The 19,985-nt window shown below is 46.9% G+C and overlaps 1 protein-coding gene across 7 annotated transcripts in view; it reads right to left on the minus strand.

Annotated features, from left to right (window-relative positions):
* LOC116949381 (glutamate receptor-interacting protein 2-like) overlaps positions 1 to 17,433 on the minus strand; it is a 160,731-nt gene extending 143,298 nt beyond the window's left edge. For 2 of the 7 annotated variants that reach the window (XM_076072053.1, XM_032966644.2), the window contains exons 1-2: positions 17,114 to 17,433; positions 15,854 to 16,103 (exon numbers count right to left, since the gene is read on the minus strand). In XM_076072053.1, the coding sequence (XP_075928168.1) occupies positions 15,854 to 15,974 (121 nt within the window). In that variant the 5' untranslated portion in view covers positions 15,975 to 16,103; positions 17,114 to 17,433. The remainder of the gene's footprint in view (positions 1 to 15,853; positions 16,104 to 17,113) is intronic. The other 5 variants (XM_032966642.2, XM_032966639.2, XM_032966645.2 and 2 more) reach the window with 4 other exon arrangements.
* Positions 17,434 to 19,985: the final 2,552 nt, after the last annotated feature.

Below are 19,985 nucleotides of genomic sequence, written 5' to 3' on the forward strand. Positions count from 1 at the left end.
GTAAAGCCCACTGAACTATGTAGATCTTTTTTCAGAAGCCACAAATGACAGCTCAACGAAAGTGGGAATGTATATAGCAGCCAAATACTCGAAACGCGTGATGTGATTTTAAACGTGGAGGGGAAAACCGGGAGGACCCGGACAAAAATCCACGCCACTACGGGGATAGAGAGACACGCAAACTCCACATAGACAGCAGCAGGCGTCAGGGTCGGGATCGAACCAACGTGAATGTTTTTTTTTAAGAGGCCACTCAAGGCAGAGCGATCGAGATATCGTTTCCCTCTTGGCAAATAATAACAATAATAATAGTACAAAATCAATAAATCCTGACGGTCGTTTTAAGTCGCACCATTAATTATTTAAGATTCCCAAAGCAGGAATGAGAACGTAAAAGAAAAAGGAACTGCAGCTTAACGAGATAGTTGCGAGCGACTTGTTGGTCGGATGACGCCCTCCTTAACCGGGCAACGCCGTACAACGACATCCGAGAGCTCCGAAAATAACTTTGTGTGCATTACAGTGCGAAACGTCAAAGCAAATATTTGACATCGCTGCGTCCGCCCGGCCCACCCGCCCGCCCGCTCGCTCCGCAGCACAACGCGAGCCACGATCGCGTTTCACGGCACCCGCCGTGAGTCTCTCGCGAGCAGTCGTAATTATCGGACGGGAAAATGCAACGCCGGCGGGTAGCTTCGGTGCAGACCAGCCGAGCGTTCAAAGCCTTCCTGGGGGCACGGACACCCAACTCTCAACACGTGGGTTCACAAGCCGCCGTCTCGGCGTCACACGAGGCCAGGTGTGCCCAACGCGCTCGGGCGAATGAGTGAAAGCGCCGCTATGCTCTGCCAGGCGTGCTACCCACACTGTGTAAGTTGGGGAGGGAGCGGACGGGCTGGTGGGGGGTGAATCCTACCAGAGAATGGTCCACGGGGGTCATTGATTACATCACCGATAGGGTTTACTAAGGACAGCCGTCTCTTCATCACGGAGAAGAAGAAGCGTTCTACTGCACTGCGATGATATTACATCTACACAATTACCGGCTACCGACTCAGTCGTGAGCCATGCTGTTTTGCGCGCTACTGTACGTTATCTTGAAAAGTTCCATCAGAAATTAAATCACCTTGTTGAAGAGAGAGAGAGAGAGAAAACAAAACACGGACGAACAACAACATTTTGCATTATTGTGTCCAACACTTTGTGGCAGTCTGTTAGGCATTGGTAAACATGTTGAGGGCGTCTGATCACCCACGACACTCACAGAGGCCGAGCCTGGATCAGGTCTGTACACAAAAACATGCGTTGAGATTATTTGTGCTGCTCGAAAAGTCCGCGTAGTGAGCCACTTCGTTGAGCTATCATTTGTGGCCAAGTGGCCTCTGAAAAGAGCTATATAGCTCAGCGGGCCTTACCTGGTAAAATACATTTTAGTGATCTGTTTACCTTCACTATACTTAGCACTCTTATCGTGTTTTTATATGGCTTGTTGTTGTAACTTTCTGATCCGCCCCTACTGGACGTCAGCTTTACAGCTCATCGGTTTCCTCCAGTATAGATACCCATTCTGTGATTGTGCCTCTTTGCTGTTACTTCCTGAGCACGGACCACACGCAGGGTGCCGACCCTGCAGGACGACACTTCTTGAAAGATTGCGCAACCCACCCCCCACCCCCCCCCCTTATGAGATGCAACAGCGCGCACTTTAAAGCCACTGCACGCGCCGCGGCTCGCTTCAAGCCACCTCGCACGAACGCCCACCTCGCACTCGAGTCGTCGTCGGCAATGGCCAGGCCACTTGGCTCATGCCAATTGCAGGAACGCATTACTTGGCCATGGTAGAGTGCCCCCCTGCACTATGAATATCCGCTTATCCAGCTCGGTGTCGCCTCGCACGGCTGCAACCTGTAGCCAGTCTTTGGAAACTTTCACGCTTCTGGCCAATCTGAAATACTTCTCGTCCGCAGCAATCGGCTTAAGAACGGCACACAATGACAGCCGGGGCACACTCACACAAGTCTATTTACGTTTCGGGACAGGTGTCACTTGCACGGATGCGGCCGAGCATGTGTCCACATTTGCAAGCAAGGGTCGTCCTGTTTTAACTTCGTGCAGACCCACGCTCATTGAAAGCGTTTCGAGGGTCTGCAGAACAAACAGTGTCCACTTGAGCAATGCACAAGACCTCTTGTAGGAGAGCCATTAAAAAAAAGTGTGACAATAATAATGAGATTAGTTTAACACGTTAAACGATGACGTCACCCTGTTGCTCTATTTAAGACCGGGAGCAATTGAGGGCTTTACCATTTTGCCGAATTGCCCGATGAAGCTGGATGTAATTACCAGCGACACGTCGTACTCAAATTTTAAATGATGTTGATTCACTCTTCAACACACCGGTGGGCTAAAGTAGTGAACTATTTGTCCTTTGTAAACGTGACACATTTTTTACTGTTTGGCCGTGTCGGGTGGTGGAGGGTTACGACACATTTATAAATAACGCGATCTAACCCAAAAACATTTATTATGAATAATGAGATTGTTTTCTTCATTTCCCCTTTTCGATGTCTTTCTTTTAATTCTCAGAACAAACCCCCCCGCGAGATGTTTTTCGGTTCGGCTGTTTTTAGAAATCGTTGTTGTCGCTGAAGTTCACTCCCAGCGGCGAGGGTTGTGCGGGCACTGCGCGTGTCACACGGTGCGGGCACTGTGGGTGTCACACGGCACGCGCACGCGCGCGCCCGCGTGTGCGCGTGCGTCTTTGGCGTATCCCGCAATCGTGTGGGGGTGCCTCCATCTCTCACTCGCCGGCCGGCCGGCCAACGGGGTCGGTACGGGCCCCCACCGACACGAGAGAGTTGACGGAGCTCGCAGTCGCATTCAAGTTAAAATAGAATGAAAACCTCAATAAATAAAATCTATGCATATAAATAACAGCAGCGCACACTTGAAAAACACTCTTAATTGCACGCCACGAAAGCTGACGGGAAATGTGTTGCTCTTTAATTACCAACCCCTTTAAAAACTCGGCTGTACGTTTTTTTTTGTGCCGCTGATGCCACTGAAAACCCCACCACATGCACATGTGTAAGAATAAAAAAAACAATTAAAAACTTTAATTTGATCAACTTTCTCTCTAAATGTTTCAGTTGCTTCCAAAACACAAAGTGCAAACTGAAATTACATCAAGATTATATCTAGAACAAGATTATATTCTTGGTTCTTTCCGTAAAGTCACGTAGAAGGGAAACCATAAAATAATAAAAATATAAAACATTAAAGTTATCACGACGTTTCGACTGCAACACAAGCAATCATCATCAGGTGTGGTTTTCATTGTTTCCCTTCTACGTAAATTTACTGAAAGAACCAAGAATATGAATCCCTGCAGTCGCGAAAGCTTTAAATCAAAATTTTACATCAAGATTATTGCCCCTTTCCTTTGAAGGACTCTTTTAATACATTTTCAGCCAATAATGTAGCTTTCGGTTGCGTATATATACAGCACTTTTGTCAATCCACTTCACACTCCGTGTGAGGCATGGGATTTATATGACCATAGCTCATGAATGCGGATTGAAGGCTCGGAGCATAGATAGGACAATAACAACAGTAGATTTTTCTGCAATGCCCTTTGTTAAAAACGTAGCCTCGCAAGGAGCCTACAATGCCTGTTTTTGTGTATGGCGGTCACCTATGCAAGCACTGGCCGGCCTCAATCCACGTTAGCTTCTGAGATCTCATGAGATGAGTGTGCATCCCGGATGATTATTTCACACACCTTTCTGTTGTGAGTCATTTAGAAACATGCATTGAGGTAATTTGGATTATTTTGGTGCTATAAATGTCCAAATGATGGGCCACTCTATTGAGCTATCATTTGCGGCCTGTCGCTTCTAAAACATAGGTGAATACCTCAGTGGGCTTCGCCTGGTGATTTGTTTACCTCGCTTGTATATTGCACGACTATCACGTGTCTTTGTTCTGTTTCTTGTTATAACGTTCTTACCCTGCCCCTCCTGGACATCTGTGAAAAAATAGCTTTATAGCTCATCGGATTCCTCCAGCATAAATAAATATTCTGATTCTGCTAATGAGCAGTTGTGGCGAGGGATTTTTTGAGCCTTGTTAGACGAACGATTGCTCCCAATTTCACGCCAGCGAATGTCAAAGCGCGCAGTCACACATGGGCGGGCGTTACATTAATTAAGTGGAAGAACGCAACCCCCGTGGAACCTTGAACAGTGACGAAGCCACGTTTTAATTGCTTCACCCCAAAGCGAATTTAAATTATTGAGATGACTCCCTTTAGGAGGTACGTAAATGAGATTAAGAGGCATTCATTACTGTGCCGGTGTGGTTTACACACTCCTACGCTAACTGGATATCTCGTCAAGTTCGCGACGATCCAGCTGTTAAATAGACCCGTTTTTGAGGAGCAGAATTTGAATATATATTTATATGCTGCTACGGTGTAGTGGTTGGCACACAGGACTTGCAGTTCAGAGGTTGCCAGTTCGATATCCTTATAGAAGGGCCCTCTAGAGCGCTTTCTCTCCAGTGATGGCACCTCTGCCAGCAGTGGTGCACGCAATCAATTGCAGGGCTGCGTCTTTACCTTTTATATTTCAAAGGGTTGATAAACTGTACATCTACAATCCCAACGTGTACGACCCGAAACGTGTTTTTCTCCCCCCCCCTCCCCCCACATCGGCAATAATACCTACAAAGTAATCCTACAACCTGAAATTAATCATCAGGAATTTTTGATTAATAGTCGCACGGTTAGTGTTTCGTATATACGTGGCTCCCACCACAAGGTTTCGGAAAACGATATTCTACTGTGTAGCTTCATTCACTCTGGTCCGACGCAGAAGCACCTCCATTAACGAACACGCGATCTGGATATTCTCATCGTGAGCTCAAAGGTTTGACATCTCTGTCGGACGCCTATTTAATTCTTGGAGGACCAGGAGTTTTTATTTATTTATTGCAGGACAGTCCACGGGAACAAACGGCAGTCCTCCCCGCACGGTCATCACAATGGAAATACCGCACTCAATGTATATTCAATCATGCTTCCGGCAAGACAAGCTACAATTTCCCAATCTAATATTAATGTCCATTTGACATTCTGACACCCGACAAAAGCAAAAATAAAGCCATCAAAAGATACTTACAAGCCAGGCTGACCGAGCCCCGAGGAAACACTCACCGCCTGTAATAAAACTAAACGTCTCGGGGGAGATTATATACATTTTAAAGCCCTATTACAGTCCACTGCTGGATGATGGTCTCCCTATACAATGTCAATCTTTGGGGTTGTTTGGCCATCCTCCACCACGCTGGTCGATGTGGCAAAGTGGCGCCACCGTGGCTAGGAGATGTTAACTACCTCGCCTGGTGTACAGGAGGTCGTGGGTTTGATCCCGACCCTGACGCCTGCTCTATATTTGGAATTTGCACGTTCTCCCTGTGGTCCCTCCACATTTAGAAACACGCGTTTAGAGTATTTGGCTGCTATACATTTCTATATGATAAGCCACTTCGTTGAGCTATCATTTGTGGTCAGGTCACTTCTGAAAAAGAGCCACATAGTTCAGTGGACCTTACCTGGTAAAATAAATAAAAAAATATTTGACAGTTTAGTTTTAAGTGGGCCCCCCATGAATGGTTCAGACATCACTCTCCACCGATGTTCACCGTAGCTGGTAATCAAACTCTGGTCACTGGATTTGCTATCTGGCAAATCCCGATAGCAAATCCATCGCTCCGCCGCAGCACGAGCGTCTAAATAAATGACCACCAAGGTGATGATGCTCTTGACGTCACCACGCCTCGCCACCACTTCTGTCGCTGCGCTTGACTGCTACAGCTGTTAAGGGCTCGCTTCATCTCGTGGGCAACTGGGGTGACAGCTGCCACTCAAATTAAATAAAGTGGTGGCTTTAACACCCCCCAACTCTCGGGGGGGGGGGGGGGTTGGGGTTCGTGCTCGCTCTGCGGACCAATCTTTCAAACAATGCACAAGAACGCGTACACAAAAAAACCCAGCACGCGGCCTCCGTTGCATTCGCAGAAAAAAACACCATCGGCAGCAGTTCCTGAAGAAGTGCATCGTGGTCGTCCTCGTGTTGGGTCACCATCACAATCAGCCTGAGCGCCTGCGGTCACACGGCCAGCGGTCCATGCGGCCGCATCTCGTTGCGTTGCTTTCCCGCCCGTTACGATCGGTCGGGGGGTTTCTCATCATTTACAGATAATACGAAGGCCGATCGTTGTCCATTAAAACACCACAGTTTGAACACAATTGTTTTTATTAATCTCAGCGTATTCCATTGCCGCATCAATTTCCCCATGGTTGCTCACACACAATAAACGCGACGCCGGTGACGATCGCCCTAGAATTGCCTTTGGCGTAGCGACAGTGCCCGTTTCTCGTAAACAAAAAAAAATTGCCGCACGTTGCTTTGTCAGCGGCAGCCCTCCCCGAGACCTCTCCAGACACCCGATAGCTGCCGATGAACTTTCAACAGCTGCCGATGCCTCGCCACTTCTCCTCGCTTCCGAACGACTCACCCCCCCCACCACCACCGATTCCCAGCCACTTTTGCGTTGATTGGAGTCTCCTTGCCATTGCCCAATGTGGCAAGCAGATACGTTCAATCAGAGTCCTCACTCGAGCACCGAATCCCTGCTGTGCGGCATGATGCAGCGGACCGTCGGCGTGACGTTTATCGCCGAATATTCCCACACGCGCGCGCGGGCACTACGCTGCTCCAACTTAGTTTTTTGTACACAAAACACCCGGAGATACGTTTATAGATACCTCAGTGGTGTGTAATAGTCCCCGTGCCTTCATCTCAATAGGTAAAGCAATATTGTGAAAGCGATGGATGGCTCAATATCTTAGAGGGGGGAACAGAGTTAATACGTTTATAGGAGATTGGTGGGAGACATCTAGAGGCTTCGAAGTAAAATGTTGTTTTCTCTTATTTATCCCGATTATGTTAGGTGAGGTGTCTATAAATGGATCGCCGTTGTTTGTTTTTCTTACCCATGAACGCATCATTGATCATTGAGACCGTTCGTTGTTCAGGAAATATTGAATTTAATATATTCTGTCAATTACTTTGTCTTGGGTATTTTTTTGCATGCCTAGCAAAAATAAGATATATTCAAGAGCCCAGAGCAGCAGCAGCAGGAGCAGCAGCAGCAGCAGCAGCTATTTTCCGTGTTCGTATCTTCAGGAATGCCAACACACGTGGTACGGTTACTTTTACATGGCCAGTAGACACGAATTATACGCTAACTTACTCGAATGAGTTGCAACACAATTCACCTTTGTTGGCCACAATAAGGACTTTGAAGTATTGCCACGCCAGGTTGCACCAATTTTATATTCTGGCACGTAGACTCGGGATAATATTCATACGTGGATAACAAAATAAATACGCGCGCAGTGGTGTCTCCTTGATATATATGTCTCCACACGTAAAAAAAATATTTCCTTACACAAACCATCAACCACAATTCCATTCAAGAATCAATTATTATTTTACTACCGTGTTGAATGGCAGCGTCTTAACTGGCTGCAGGAATCACGTGAAAACCATTACATGTGAGATGTATGCATTTTTTTAAATGGACTGCACGCAACAAAAACTATGACATGGATACAAAAGCGTGGCCTTTGACAAAAAAAACACGGAACAAGAGCTGAAGAGCGTGCAAAGTATGATGGAAAATGCACGCTTGGAATTACACAGAGACACTAAAAAAGTAACATACACGTATATTAGAGAATACGCAGAAATCAAAGATATAGATGGCATCGACAATAATAATAAACATGTAATGGGCTTGGGCAGGACACATCATGGCTAGACGGGATGATGTCCGATGGACAAGACTGGTGACGGAATGTCAGGAAAAGGTGGGGGAACGCGTTCAAGAATACGAACCCCGCGGAGATAGAGCTATGAGATCAGTTCACGTGACAGGAGTGAGATGGATGGTTAGCGGAACAGGATAATGAGAAATGGCGATAGCGTGGGGAGGCCTTCATCCAGCAGCGGAGAGGCAATGGCTTGTAGTGATGATGATGATTAATTGATGGATTGAAGATTCATCAATACACCCCTTCTGTACGTCCTCTTTCAGACAGATGCCTCACACACGCGATGACGTCACGTCTGCACAATGCAGAAGCAACCTGGCCTCTGCGTTGTGAATGAGCTTTTTTGCAGTAATTGACCGCATGGCGATTATATAACATCATAATTATCGTAGTGCGTTTGACTGTTTAAATACTTTCAGTGTAGCGGACAGCATGTTGTGCGATAGGTGTTGTATATTGTAATTTATATTTTATATATTGTAATTATTTAGAGAGACTTATGGCATGCTTTAGATGATTGAACTTCGATTGAATAATTTTAATACATCTTTAATTGGGAAATGCGCAAAAAACAACAAAATAAAAATGTAAGATGTAATTACAAAGTTACAGGAAAACTGATATCATGAAAATCGTTACATTGTGAAATTCGATACCTATGTATGTTGAACTTCTTTCGCACTGTACGTAGCCAATTGTGCTCATCGGAGGTGCGGGGGGGGGGAAGAAGGACAACAACCTTCTAAAGAAGCGAGCTATTTCGCACCGTATGTAGCCAACCCGGCATCGTGTCACAAATGTTTTTCTTACGGCATCCCCAGCTATCAGTGTGAGTGAGTGTCAATTCCCGACCACAGGTGCCCCCCTCTATCCCGGGCGGCTGGCGGTGTTGAGTTCAAAGGTCGATGCATTGCACACAACGGAAGCAGAGACCAACACCCACGACATCGTCGGGCAACTTAATATGCTTTACAAATTTGGTGGGACTGAAAACCCTACTTAGCAGCTGTAGCAAGGCATTTTCTTCCGCGCCGTTAAATGGTTGCTACCCAGTAAATCAATCTGGACACGTTATTAAGTCGGGGAGCAGCAGCAGCAGCAACAGCAGAAGTGGAAAAAACCCAGGAAGATAAATCAATCAATTCATAAACCAACCCAGCGCCGCTTGCTAACCCATTGACAGCAACATTACGTAGTCAGCGGGTCATAATGAGCCGCAGGAGTGTCAATCAGCATGTCTGTACAGGTAGCATAGCACGTAGTCGTAGTAGTAGCAATAATAATAATAAGTCGGGTGGACTACGAGCTATCCAAGAGCGGGTTTTCCGGGTTGGACCGCATGCATGCTGAGAGATCTCTTCTCTCCTCCGGCTTTTCGCCGTGCGCTGCCGCAGGCACCTGCAGCAAAATGAATCGAAGCAACAAACAGCGGCTGCAACGGCGACAACGACAACAACAACAAGACATCTAATTACAAAAACACAACTGCCGAAGATGAGCACGGCAGCGTGTGGCGAAAAACTCTGGAGAGATGAAATTACTCTACGAGCAAACGCAGGCCGGGAAAGCTGCAAGTCGGTTACCAGTGGCTGCGGAAACTTTGCACACTTCTTAGGCGCCGATGGCTTTCCAACTCAATTGTGTTTATTATACGACACTCCGCTTTAAAATGATTGCCACGATGTATCATCTCGTTCGTACGTACGTGAGCCAAGAATAATTACAATTTCTCTAATTCAATGTAGCGTGAGAAGCTAGACGTACAAACTGATTGGACATGCTAATTCGTTTTTTTCTGGAAATCAACATGTTTGTAGCTGCGTGTTATTGCTTTTTTTAATAAACCATGAAATATTTTAATTATTATTTCCACTTTCAAATATTAGTAGTGTAATGGTAATATCGCCATAATTACCATCAATCATAACCATCGTTACGATTATGAAATAGTGACATAATGCGCTCCCCTTCATCAATTCTTACTGACCACCATGGTGAAGTATGGTCAAACAACCACCCCATGACCCACATGCATAAAACAAGATTCCCATGCCCCAAAAGCTCTGCATCCACCAACCATGGCACCGGATGGGACGGTGAAGGTACTGATGGTACTAAGTATCAATTGGTGTGAACAAGGCATCTACTGTATCATTAGACCATCGCCACGTACAAAGTGACTCAAACCACACTGGGAGAAAAAAAAACCCTGGAGCGAAAGAAAAAAAAAATCCTTGGACTCGGCGAGGGGGTAGAAGTGAACAGAGCGCCACGTACATGACGACAATCCGTTCACCACCGCGGGAATACAGAGAGCACGTGCACGGGGAGAGCGCGGAATTTCCTGCCGGCCGCTGTCCAGGATCTGTCGCTCTCAGCCAGTGGCCGAGTGCCGAGTGGACGCAAATGTTCCGTAAAAGCTCACAAAGCTAGAAGAAGGGCACAAACACGAAATTCTTACTCTGCTGAGCGACGCGATTATTATTATCTGCGGGGAAACTCTAGGAGATTCAAAACTATTCTGGGTGGAGTTGCCCATCTAACTTTGTCGCTCTCAAAACACGACAAGTTAAAGTAAGGTACAGGACATTCAAATATCATCCCGGCGACAAAATACGCAGACGAACACGCACTAAAACCATGCCAAATGGGAGACTTCAATTCAAAGGTTCAGAAATAATGGAGCGGAGAAGAGAGAACGATTCGTACAGCCGGCATCGGAGAGAGAAGCAAGGAGAGCATATCGACTGGATTTCACCACAGCGCGGACGGAAGAGGGAAGAAAAGTACTAAAATAGCTGCTGTAGAAAAATGTGGGAGGCAGAAAGCAACGGGAGGAATTTAAAATAAAACGGACTGCATTACCACCAGAAAAAGGAACAAAACAGGTGGACTTCTCCACAAATCTGGCTGTCGCCTGATAAAGCTAGTTGTAATTGCTGGCGAAACGTCGTACTCAGATTGTAAATGTTGTGGCTTGGCTCTCCAACACACCGGTGTGCTGTACTAGTGACGAATTGGCCACGTTCTGTTAACGTGACAACCCTTACTAGTTGGCTGTGTCGGGTGTTCGCGGGTTTTAACGACACATTTATATAATTACGCGAATCTAACCCAAAAAAACCCCTCTATCATGAATGACAAGGACATTAAAGTCATTGCCTCATCACATTTGACACAGGCTGGTGCAATTAGCATGTACATTTCCTTCTTGCCAAACAGAGAACAAAGATAATATGAGCAAAAAAAGAGAGAAACCATTCATTGAAAATGTAATTCGGTGTGCGAGAGAACTATCGATTGGTTCTAAGCAACAGATTCACATCTCTCAAGAAACAAAATGATGAAACGGGATGCAGACAATACAAAATTATTAAATAAGTTACAGCCCAATGAACTGAACATCGGGTGTAAATACAAAATATTTTTTTAAAAACCTTGCAGCACACGACCAAAAATAAGAGGAGTGGGCCCTGGAGAAGCAAGTGCTCACCGAGCTGATTCACAACAGATATTATTATCTGCAAATTTGATCGGAGAGTATCAGTAGTTCCAGACGGCATTTGCTTGCGTAGTAATAGTCACTTATAGCTTATGGCGGGCAGCGGGAGTGCAGCGATTAAGGCGCTGCGCCGCGAACCTGGCAACCCGGGTTCGATTACCGCTCATGGTCAACACCGGTGACGATCATCTTAACCGGTCCTGGGCCTCCCCCTAGGTCGACTCAGCCTCAAATGAGTATCTGGTGCGGTGTGTAAACATCGTCACTAGGGAGACAAAGACGGACGGGCGTGGTGCTGGCCACCCGGCCGCGCGTGTGCCGTGCCACCCTTCATTAGGTGCTCGCCTACAGCACTTGCCCCTCCAGTCTGTTAAGGCTATATGGGGGATCTTTGTCTTTGTCTTATGACAACCACTGAAATGGAATTTTAAAAGGAAATGGTGGAATAACTTCCCAAAGCTGGGCTCTAGATAAACTCTCTTGGGAGAGGCAAACAAGAAAATAAACCCAACAGATTGACAACCTGCGTTGATTATTGTCGGTTGATTTGGATGAAGCTGATTCAATAACGAGGCAAACAAGAGCAGGCTAGAGCACATTTGTGAAGCTGCATTGATAATACAAATCAATATACCTATGTGCCTGAAGAAGAACGTTTTCAATCATTGCATACTGCCAGCTGTGATGTATGGTTCTGACACGAGGGCAATGACAGAATGTAAGAAAAATCTGGAAAGTGTGTACAGGAGCGTGGAGAGATGTGTGCTCGGAATTCCAATAACAGAAAGGATCACACGTATCGTAAGACCATGAAAATCGGGGCCATTGTTCACACTGTTAAAGAAAATCGGGCCTTGGCAGGACACATCACGAGAAGGGAAGATGATCAATGTGTGCGATGCGTCACAGAACGGAAAACCAAAGAGGTTCTCAACCACTGCGGAGATGGAGTGGGCGAGATCAGTCCATGTGCAGGAGCGAGCTGGGTCGTAGCACACGGCAGAACCCGTGATGGATGGCCTTCATCCAGCAGTAGACATAAAATGAACGATGCCGATTACAAATCGGCAGCCATCAAAATTTATTTAATCATCGCTCCCGTACGTACGGTGAAAATATTCAAGAGACGGCCGACAAGAACCGTACGAGGAGGTGCTGTGCCCTGCTTGTGTGGTGCCGTTGCGTGTAAAACAAGGGCTTATTTACTCACTCATGGCCTTGAATATTGTTGTTGGGAGTCTTTTTGTCTATTTTTTTTCTGTCCGGCATCTACCGCCTATGTCACATCTCATTTACCGTGGGACGCCTCGGGCTGTTGTGCAAGGCCATCACAGAAGGAATATCGATGGGACGATGCGGTTTAAAAAAAAACAATTTATATACATAATCTTTGGATTTCATTTTTGCTGGAGCCGAAAAATGGATTTCGGGGAGGAAACGTCGGCGTCGCCCGGGATCCTCTCCCGTTTCGCCTGAGCGTCCACGGAACGTCGCCGCTGACTGCTGTCCTCTAGCGTGACCACGTGCGCCATCAACGCTGCTGCCATTGGCGGCTTACAAGCGTCGCACGTTGTTGGCACAACGTCGCCCACTGCGAAATTTAATATTCAAGCAGCTTGCCGGTCTTCCTTTTAGGTTTCATAGCCCCAGGTGTCGATTTGATCCATGAATCGATGTTTTATTTTATTGATAAGTGGGGTGAATGGTTGTGCCTCTAGTGGCTACAGGGGTGACAAGAACCCATTACATGGCGCATACATCAATAGAAACACATTTATTATTCATAATAAAGGTTTTTCTTGGGGTTAGATCGCGTAAATATAAGTGCGTCGTGAAACTTGCCAATTAGTAAGGTTTATCACGTAAACAATACGTGCCAATTAGTTACTACTTCAGTGTGTTGGAGAGTGACCCCACAATATTTACAATTCCAGTATGACGTTTCGCTGGTGATTACAACCAGCTTCATCAGGCAATAGCCATAATTGTGAAGAAAGTCCTCTTATGTCGGTCTTAAATAGATGGCTGAAGGTGATGTCGTCAATGTGGGCCCATCAGATTACATACGTGAGCTGAAGAATCAATATTAAATAAAAGAACCAAAGCATTGCGTCATGCTTACTAGAGGAAGAATCTAATTTTTTTAAAAAAATTAAGCGGTTGACGGATTGCTGATGACAATTGCTGGTGGGAACAGCAAGCAGCTGTTATGCAAATTTCCTATGCAGTTAAACATGCAATAATTACAGAGTGCAGCAGTTGGCACTATGAACCCAGCAAACTGAATTAGATTCCCGGCTACGGCTACCATCAGTGGAACAGTGATGTCTGAACCTGGTTTGCCCACCCCCCATGGCTGAAAGGTCCTCATTGAGAAGAGGATCTTCAATGAGCTGTAAATGATGTTCATAATTTTTTTCCCCCTAATTACAGTGCCACAACGGAAGTGACAATTTGCACCCACGTGGCAAGAGCTGCATCCATCAGTGGAGAAAGGCTGACGATGGTGAATGATACAATGACACGAACAAAAGCAGAGCAGCAGAGACCACCACAATGACATAATGAGCAAGTGTTCGTGCACGTGAACAGAGCCTCTTTGTCATTCACTGCTGACACTCGACATTTGGCAATCCTTAGTCACTTTCAAATACAAAGACTCCCCCGTGTAGCCTAAACAGACTGTTGGGGCAAGTGCTGTTAGCGAGCACCTATGAATGCTGGCACGGCACACTAGGGGATGGGTGGCCAACACCACGCCCGGCCGCCTTTGTCTCCCCAGTGGCGATGTTTACACACCGCACCAGGTACTCATTTGAAGCCGAGTCGTTCTACGTGAGGCCCAGGACCGGCTCAGATAATCGTCACCAGTCCTGACCGTGAGCGGTAATCGAACCCGGATCGCCGGCTTTGTAGCGCAGCGTGCTAACCGCTACACTGCCGCTCCCCACAAATACAAGCGCACTGTGTATCACAATCGGTGAACCGTCATAAAGCTTCTCCCCTGTGTGCGTATCTGACGCTTGCGGCCCAGTGCGGGATAAAACCTCTGACCCAGCCACGCACGTGACCAAGTATTGCCCCCCTGACGAGACACAGCGGCAAGACCTTCCTGCGCCGATTCATCATTGACATTTCAAATCTGTCTCTCCGTTTGTTACCCATCCCATTGCCGGGCATTTGTTGACCGCGGCGCAGATGGAACGTGCAAACGAAGTGCGATTCAGTGCAAATACTTAAAGTGACCATTCACAAACGTTGCTATTGTTGCTTGCATATGCCACATTTAAAAACAAAATCTAATTTCACAGATTTCATCCCAATTGTGCTCTCGGCATGAGGTCAACAGACGAAAGAATCCATTCCGGATCTCTCATATCACAGACCTACCCTCTGAGATTTCTGGAAATGACCTCTGGTTTACTAAGTCGTGGCATTTTGACGTTTTTTTTTTATTTCAGTGAATACAAACAACCCCTTGTTTGACCTTAGAATTAAGTTTGCAAAATTATTTATAAACCAACTACATTTTCCAAATGTCAATGGTTTTGAATGGCCCTCCTATGCGATGAAGAAAGAGCATTTCCCAAAATGTCACGTGATTCCTGCACATACTTTTTAGACACTACTCACCGGACACTCACCTAACACTACTCACCAGACACTCAGCTGACACTACTCACCGGACACTACTCACCAGACTCGCCACTCGCACCCACAACCATACGAATACCAAACGTTCACGACTCACCATGCACTCACTAGCGCCGCGACGCGCCAGACGAGCAATAAGCTCCATCTATTCGTGCGCTTCGGTCTCAGATGACACAACGCACGTGTCCTGATCGATAGCTGGAATGTGCCAGTGCTTAGTGTCCTGCAGGCCAGCTCTCCTGGGTCGCTACATGGGACTACACGCGCCTCCAACGTGCAACAGAGGAAGCCACCATCGGTCGCATCCAAGCTATCCGATGTGCCGAGCTACTCGACGGGCTATTTGACCACAGTTCACGATTCTGGTCAGTGGGAGCTGACCAAAGGGGGGTTTCAGACCACGGCTTATGCACCGATGCACCACTGCTCCACTCGATCGAGCACAGTATGCATATGCTGCAACGTGTGCTCACATCTCAGCCAGTGCATTCACTCCGTCGGATAAATTAACCCACGGCTCTCGGATGCGTTTCCAGGTTGCGCCGCGTGTCACTTGACGTGATGTCCGACGTTTTGGCTCCACACGCTGGGAGCTTCCTCGGGGATCTGCAGAGTGCCACATAATCCGCGAGAACCTATGCGACTGTGGCGGCAGCAGCAGGGGGTACAAATTAAAAATCAACCCTCTAGGCTCCATTCGCTCGCATCGCCTCCTTTCCCTGGAAGCTCGAAATCACCTCTGGCGGCCGCCCATGCCGGTGCTCCCCTCCCGCTCCCCCCCGCCCCCAGTCGCTCACCCCGGTAGCTGTAGACGTCCTCATATCCCTCGCAGTACTCTTCCTCCGGCCGGTATCGGCTGGGTCTCCGCCTGCGCAGCGTGCGTCGCACCTGCCTCATCAGCGTCAGCAGCCGGTTCATGCTCGACAGCCTCCACTCCTCCTCCTCCACTCCTCCTCCACTCCTCCTCCTCGCTGCTCCTCGCTCCTCCTCGCTCCTCCTCCCAACGAGCGACGTAAATAAACGACGCCGGCGTGGCCTCAGCGGCTCCTGCGCGGCGCAGACCAACGTCTCGCAGTGTTCCAGGCACAAGTCCCAACCCAGCGCCACAAAACTTGTTCTGCCAGATACCATTATTGCCTTTGAGATGATGAAAATAACAGCGGCAAGTAAGAATGATCGGAGCAATGCCGAGCGACACTGCGGTGGTACGAAGGGATGGGGGCTTTGACGACGGGGAGGCCCTGATGTGCCAAGCCCATTGACGCATTAATTCCATGTCGAGGTCCGATCCGTGAGTCCTGAGTGAGGAGCCCACATCAGTAGCTGAGAACAATTCAACTGTTGCCTGTGCTGGCCTCAAGGCAGTTTGAGAAAATTGTTTCAGAGTTCTCAGCCTTTGCAACAATAATACAAAGGAAGGAAATAAAAAAAACAAGAAACTGCTTTTCATTAAATTTTAATATTCCTTTTGAATGTTTAAACAATCGCTCTCCTGGTTTTCTTTTAAGGGGAGAAAAAGGTGCACAGAAATATTTTATTATTCAGTTTCAATTCTTTTTTTTTGCTCGGGGATGGAGTGAGTGAGTGATTATTCAACAGACCAAATAATTAATGACAGAAAAGGATTTTTATATTTTCATTGCCACTTAGTCAACCGCAAGTATTCACAGAGGAGAGCTTCCCTAAAAGTCTTTTGTGCCCAACGGTACAGATTCAGGCCTAGCACTTTGGACATCCTAGGACACAGGCAATAGCTTTAAAGTCACACAATTCTCTCAACATAACGCAGGCCTGTGTAGTTCCGCCGCTGGAATGTCTGTATAAATTCCATCAAAGGCACTCCGTCAACACCTCCAAGCGGCAACACACCCTCTCTTGACTTTCCACAGCGGTGTAGGCATGCACCTTCGTAAGATTCCTTCCCAGCTCTCTCTCTCTCTGTCCGTCTCTCTTAACAAAGTCTTTGTAAACGCAAAGCCACGTTAACATTCAAACGCTGTCGGGGGGTGGGGGGGGGGAGTATGGAAGACCAGCCGTGTGCAGGTGGCCGAACTCACCAAAGTAACATCTTCCGATGGCACCGTGCAGCGCAGTAGCGGCTGGTGTATTCCGTTCGATCGCACAGCAAGGCACGGGGTGAAAAAAAACCGCTTTCGCAAGCAGCAGCTGAGCGGCTGCTATGCCCTCTCTCTCTCGCTCTCTCTCTCACGTTCTCTCTCTCTCTCACGTTCGCTCTCTCGTTCTCTCTCTCTCACGTTCTCTCTCTCGTGCTCGCTCTCTCTCTCGTGCTCTCTCTCTCGTGCTCGCTCTCTCGCTCTCACGGTGTCGTCACAAGAGCAGTGCTGGGGTCGCGGCCCCTCCCGTCAGCCAACACAACTCGTATTTCACTCTGCCTCGACCACCACATAACTTTGCCGCGCCAACGCCGTTGTCACTGCAATGTGTTGGGGGGGTGGGGGGGTGGCGAGGCCGTGAGCTGTGGGGGGAAGAGAGGACAGAAGAGGGACACAAAAATATTTCAAATAAAAAGATGTAATAATATATGGATGGGTTATTGTTTCATTTGGTGGTCTCGGTGCTTATTGTTGTGTTTCTTTTTTATTTCTGTGACGGGCATAGAAATTGGTGTTAAAGGAACATTGCCAATCCGAACACGAATGCACGATCCGTGCAATTTCAATTGGTTGATATTTGCATAAAATAACAATGACAGTTCGCAAAATAAATGACAAAGCATTACGAGTCCAATATCGCATGCGAGACGCCACCGCTGCCTATTCCAATACTCTCTCCCACGCAGGCGGGCAGAGACTGCTAGGGTCTGCCAGACTGTCAGGGTCTCTGCAACACAGAAACTGCCTTTGAGTGTGGGTGGTAATTAAAGTCCCTGTGCTGCCACGCATCGTTTGGGAGGTGGAGAGGTGAGGCTCTGCATTGGCCCTTCCAGAGCAGTGGCACCCCAGCACCACGCGTGTGTGTGTGTGTGACGTGCTCGCTAACAGCACTTGTCACAACAGTCTGTTAATGCTATACGGGGGATCTTTGTCTTTGGAGCAGTGGCACGGTGGTTAGTGCAATTCGCTATGAATCCAGCGACCCACGTTCGATTCCCGCTTACGAACAATAACAATGACGAATATTCTAACGGGTTTAGGGCATCACCTTCGGTCGACTATGCCTTAAATTAGCACCCGGTGCGGTGTGTCAATATCAGTACTGGGGAGACGAAGGCGGACGTCTGTTGTGCTGGCCACCCGCCCCCTCGTGTGCCATGCCGGCCTTCATAGGTGGTCACTAACAGTGCTTGCACCAACAGCTTGTTAAAGGCTATAAGGGGGATTTTTTTTCTATATATTTGTGAGAGGATGAGTCAGAGTCGTTACCTGGACACCTCCTTTGACAAATTCCTGGAATGTATTTCCACCCCCCCTCCACCACACAATAACATAATTCAGCAAGAAGGCTGACAAGCACATATAAGAGCGATTTCATTTTTTTGTACATTGCATACCGTAGTGGCAGTAATACGTTTTTGCAAAAAAAATATACATAGACTGTCTTTTTAATTTGTCTTACACTGATTAATCATTCTCCCCTACCCCCCACCAAAGAAGACTCCTTAGGATGTCTTCACAATTGCATTTTTTTATTGAGCATTTTTGTCAGAGAAAAACCTTCTTTCGTGTCAGGATAAAAAAGAAATCCATGCATACAAAAGAGGAGCAATAATCAGAGCTCGCTACGGATGTGTCAAATCGCGCGTTATTTATACAATTGCTGCAATATCTCAGGCTTGGCAGATGAGGGGGCAAATATTTCATTGCATTTAGTTTCGTACTAAGCGCACGGTGTCTAAATATAACCCAGCTCAGGTACGATGCGAGTTTCCCCGACGCTTTACCCGTTACGATTCACAGTTAAAAATTAACATGTAAAAAGAACGTGTTATTCAAATAAACACGCACTTTGGCAAATCATTACAAAAATGGGCTTGGGTTATTTTGTTAAATGGTGTGGGATTTGCTTTTAGGATTAATGCGACGACAGATCGTACTGATATATATATTTTTTCAAAAATCCCAGAAGCATACAAAAAATTAGTGGCTGCCTCTGGACCACTCTTAGTTGCAGGGTATTCAATCGTTTTTAAAACTCGGCTCGCTAGGCAGGAGGCCAAACAACATCTGGCAGTTGAGTAAAGCGGTGGATCTCTGCACGAGCTGGGTGGTAGTGGTGGGTGGTAGTGGTGGGGTGGTAGTGGTGGGTGGTGGTGGTGGGGTGGTGGTGGGGGGTGGTGGTGGTGGGTGGTGGGGTGGGGTGAGGAGGTTCAATCGACAGTCACCGCCTCCTACCACAGGAGCCCTTCAGCGAGATTAAAGATTCATCGCACAACGGAACGGTGGAATTTCATTCCACACACACACACAAAACACGTGATTTGTAATTTAAGTCAATTGCCCTTAAAAGTCTACATCTTACGAGAATTAAATTCAATCGACTAGCCGATCCAATCAAAGTTTTTCTTTTTCTTTCAAAACTCTGTTCAAAAGCACTAACTCTTGATGTATACCTAATGCAACCGATAGAGTTGGGTGCAGTGACACTGGCATATTGCAGTGGATGTGTATGATAATTAGTGTCAACGTTCAATTTCTTAGAGGAATATAAAGCATCAATAATGTTTTTTTTTTACTTCCAAAAAATCACATTTGCTCATTTGTATCAATTTTGCTGCGGTTTGTAATTGTAATGAGAAAATAGTTTCGGTGATACTTTGTTGAAAATTCACTTAGATTTCAGAGTGAATATGCTTCAAACCACATCCATCAAATTTTACACTGTGCATGCAGTGGTCGGAATGGAAATTCAGGAGACCCAGTACGAAACAGATTCCAGTCTGAAACCCTCCCCCTGCAGCTCGTATTCACT

The sequence above is a fragment of the Petromyzon marinus genome, chromosome 36, assembly GCF_048934315.1.
Source record: "Petromyzon marinus isolate PM22_M1 ecotype Great Lakes invasive population chromosome 36, UKy_Petmar_22M1.pri1.0, whole genome shotgun sequence".
Lineage (NCBI taxonomy): Eukaryota > Metazoa > Chordata > Hyperoartia > Petromyzontiformes > Petromyzontidae > Petromyzon > Petromyzon marinus.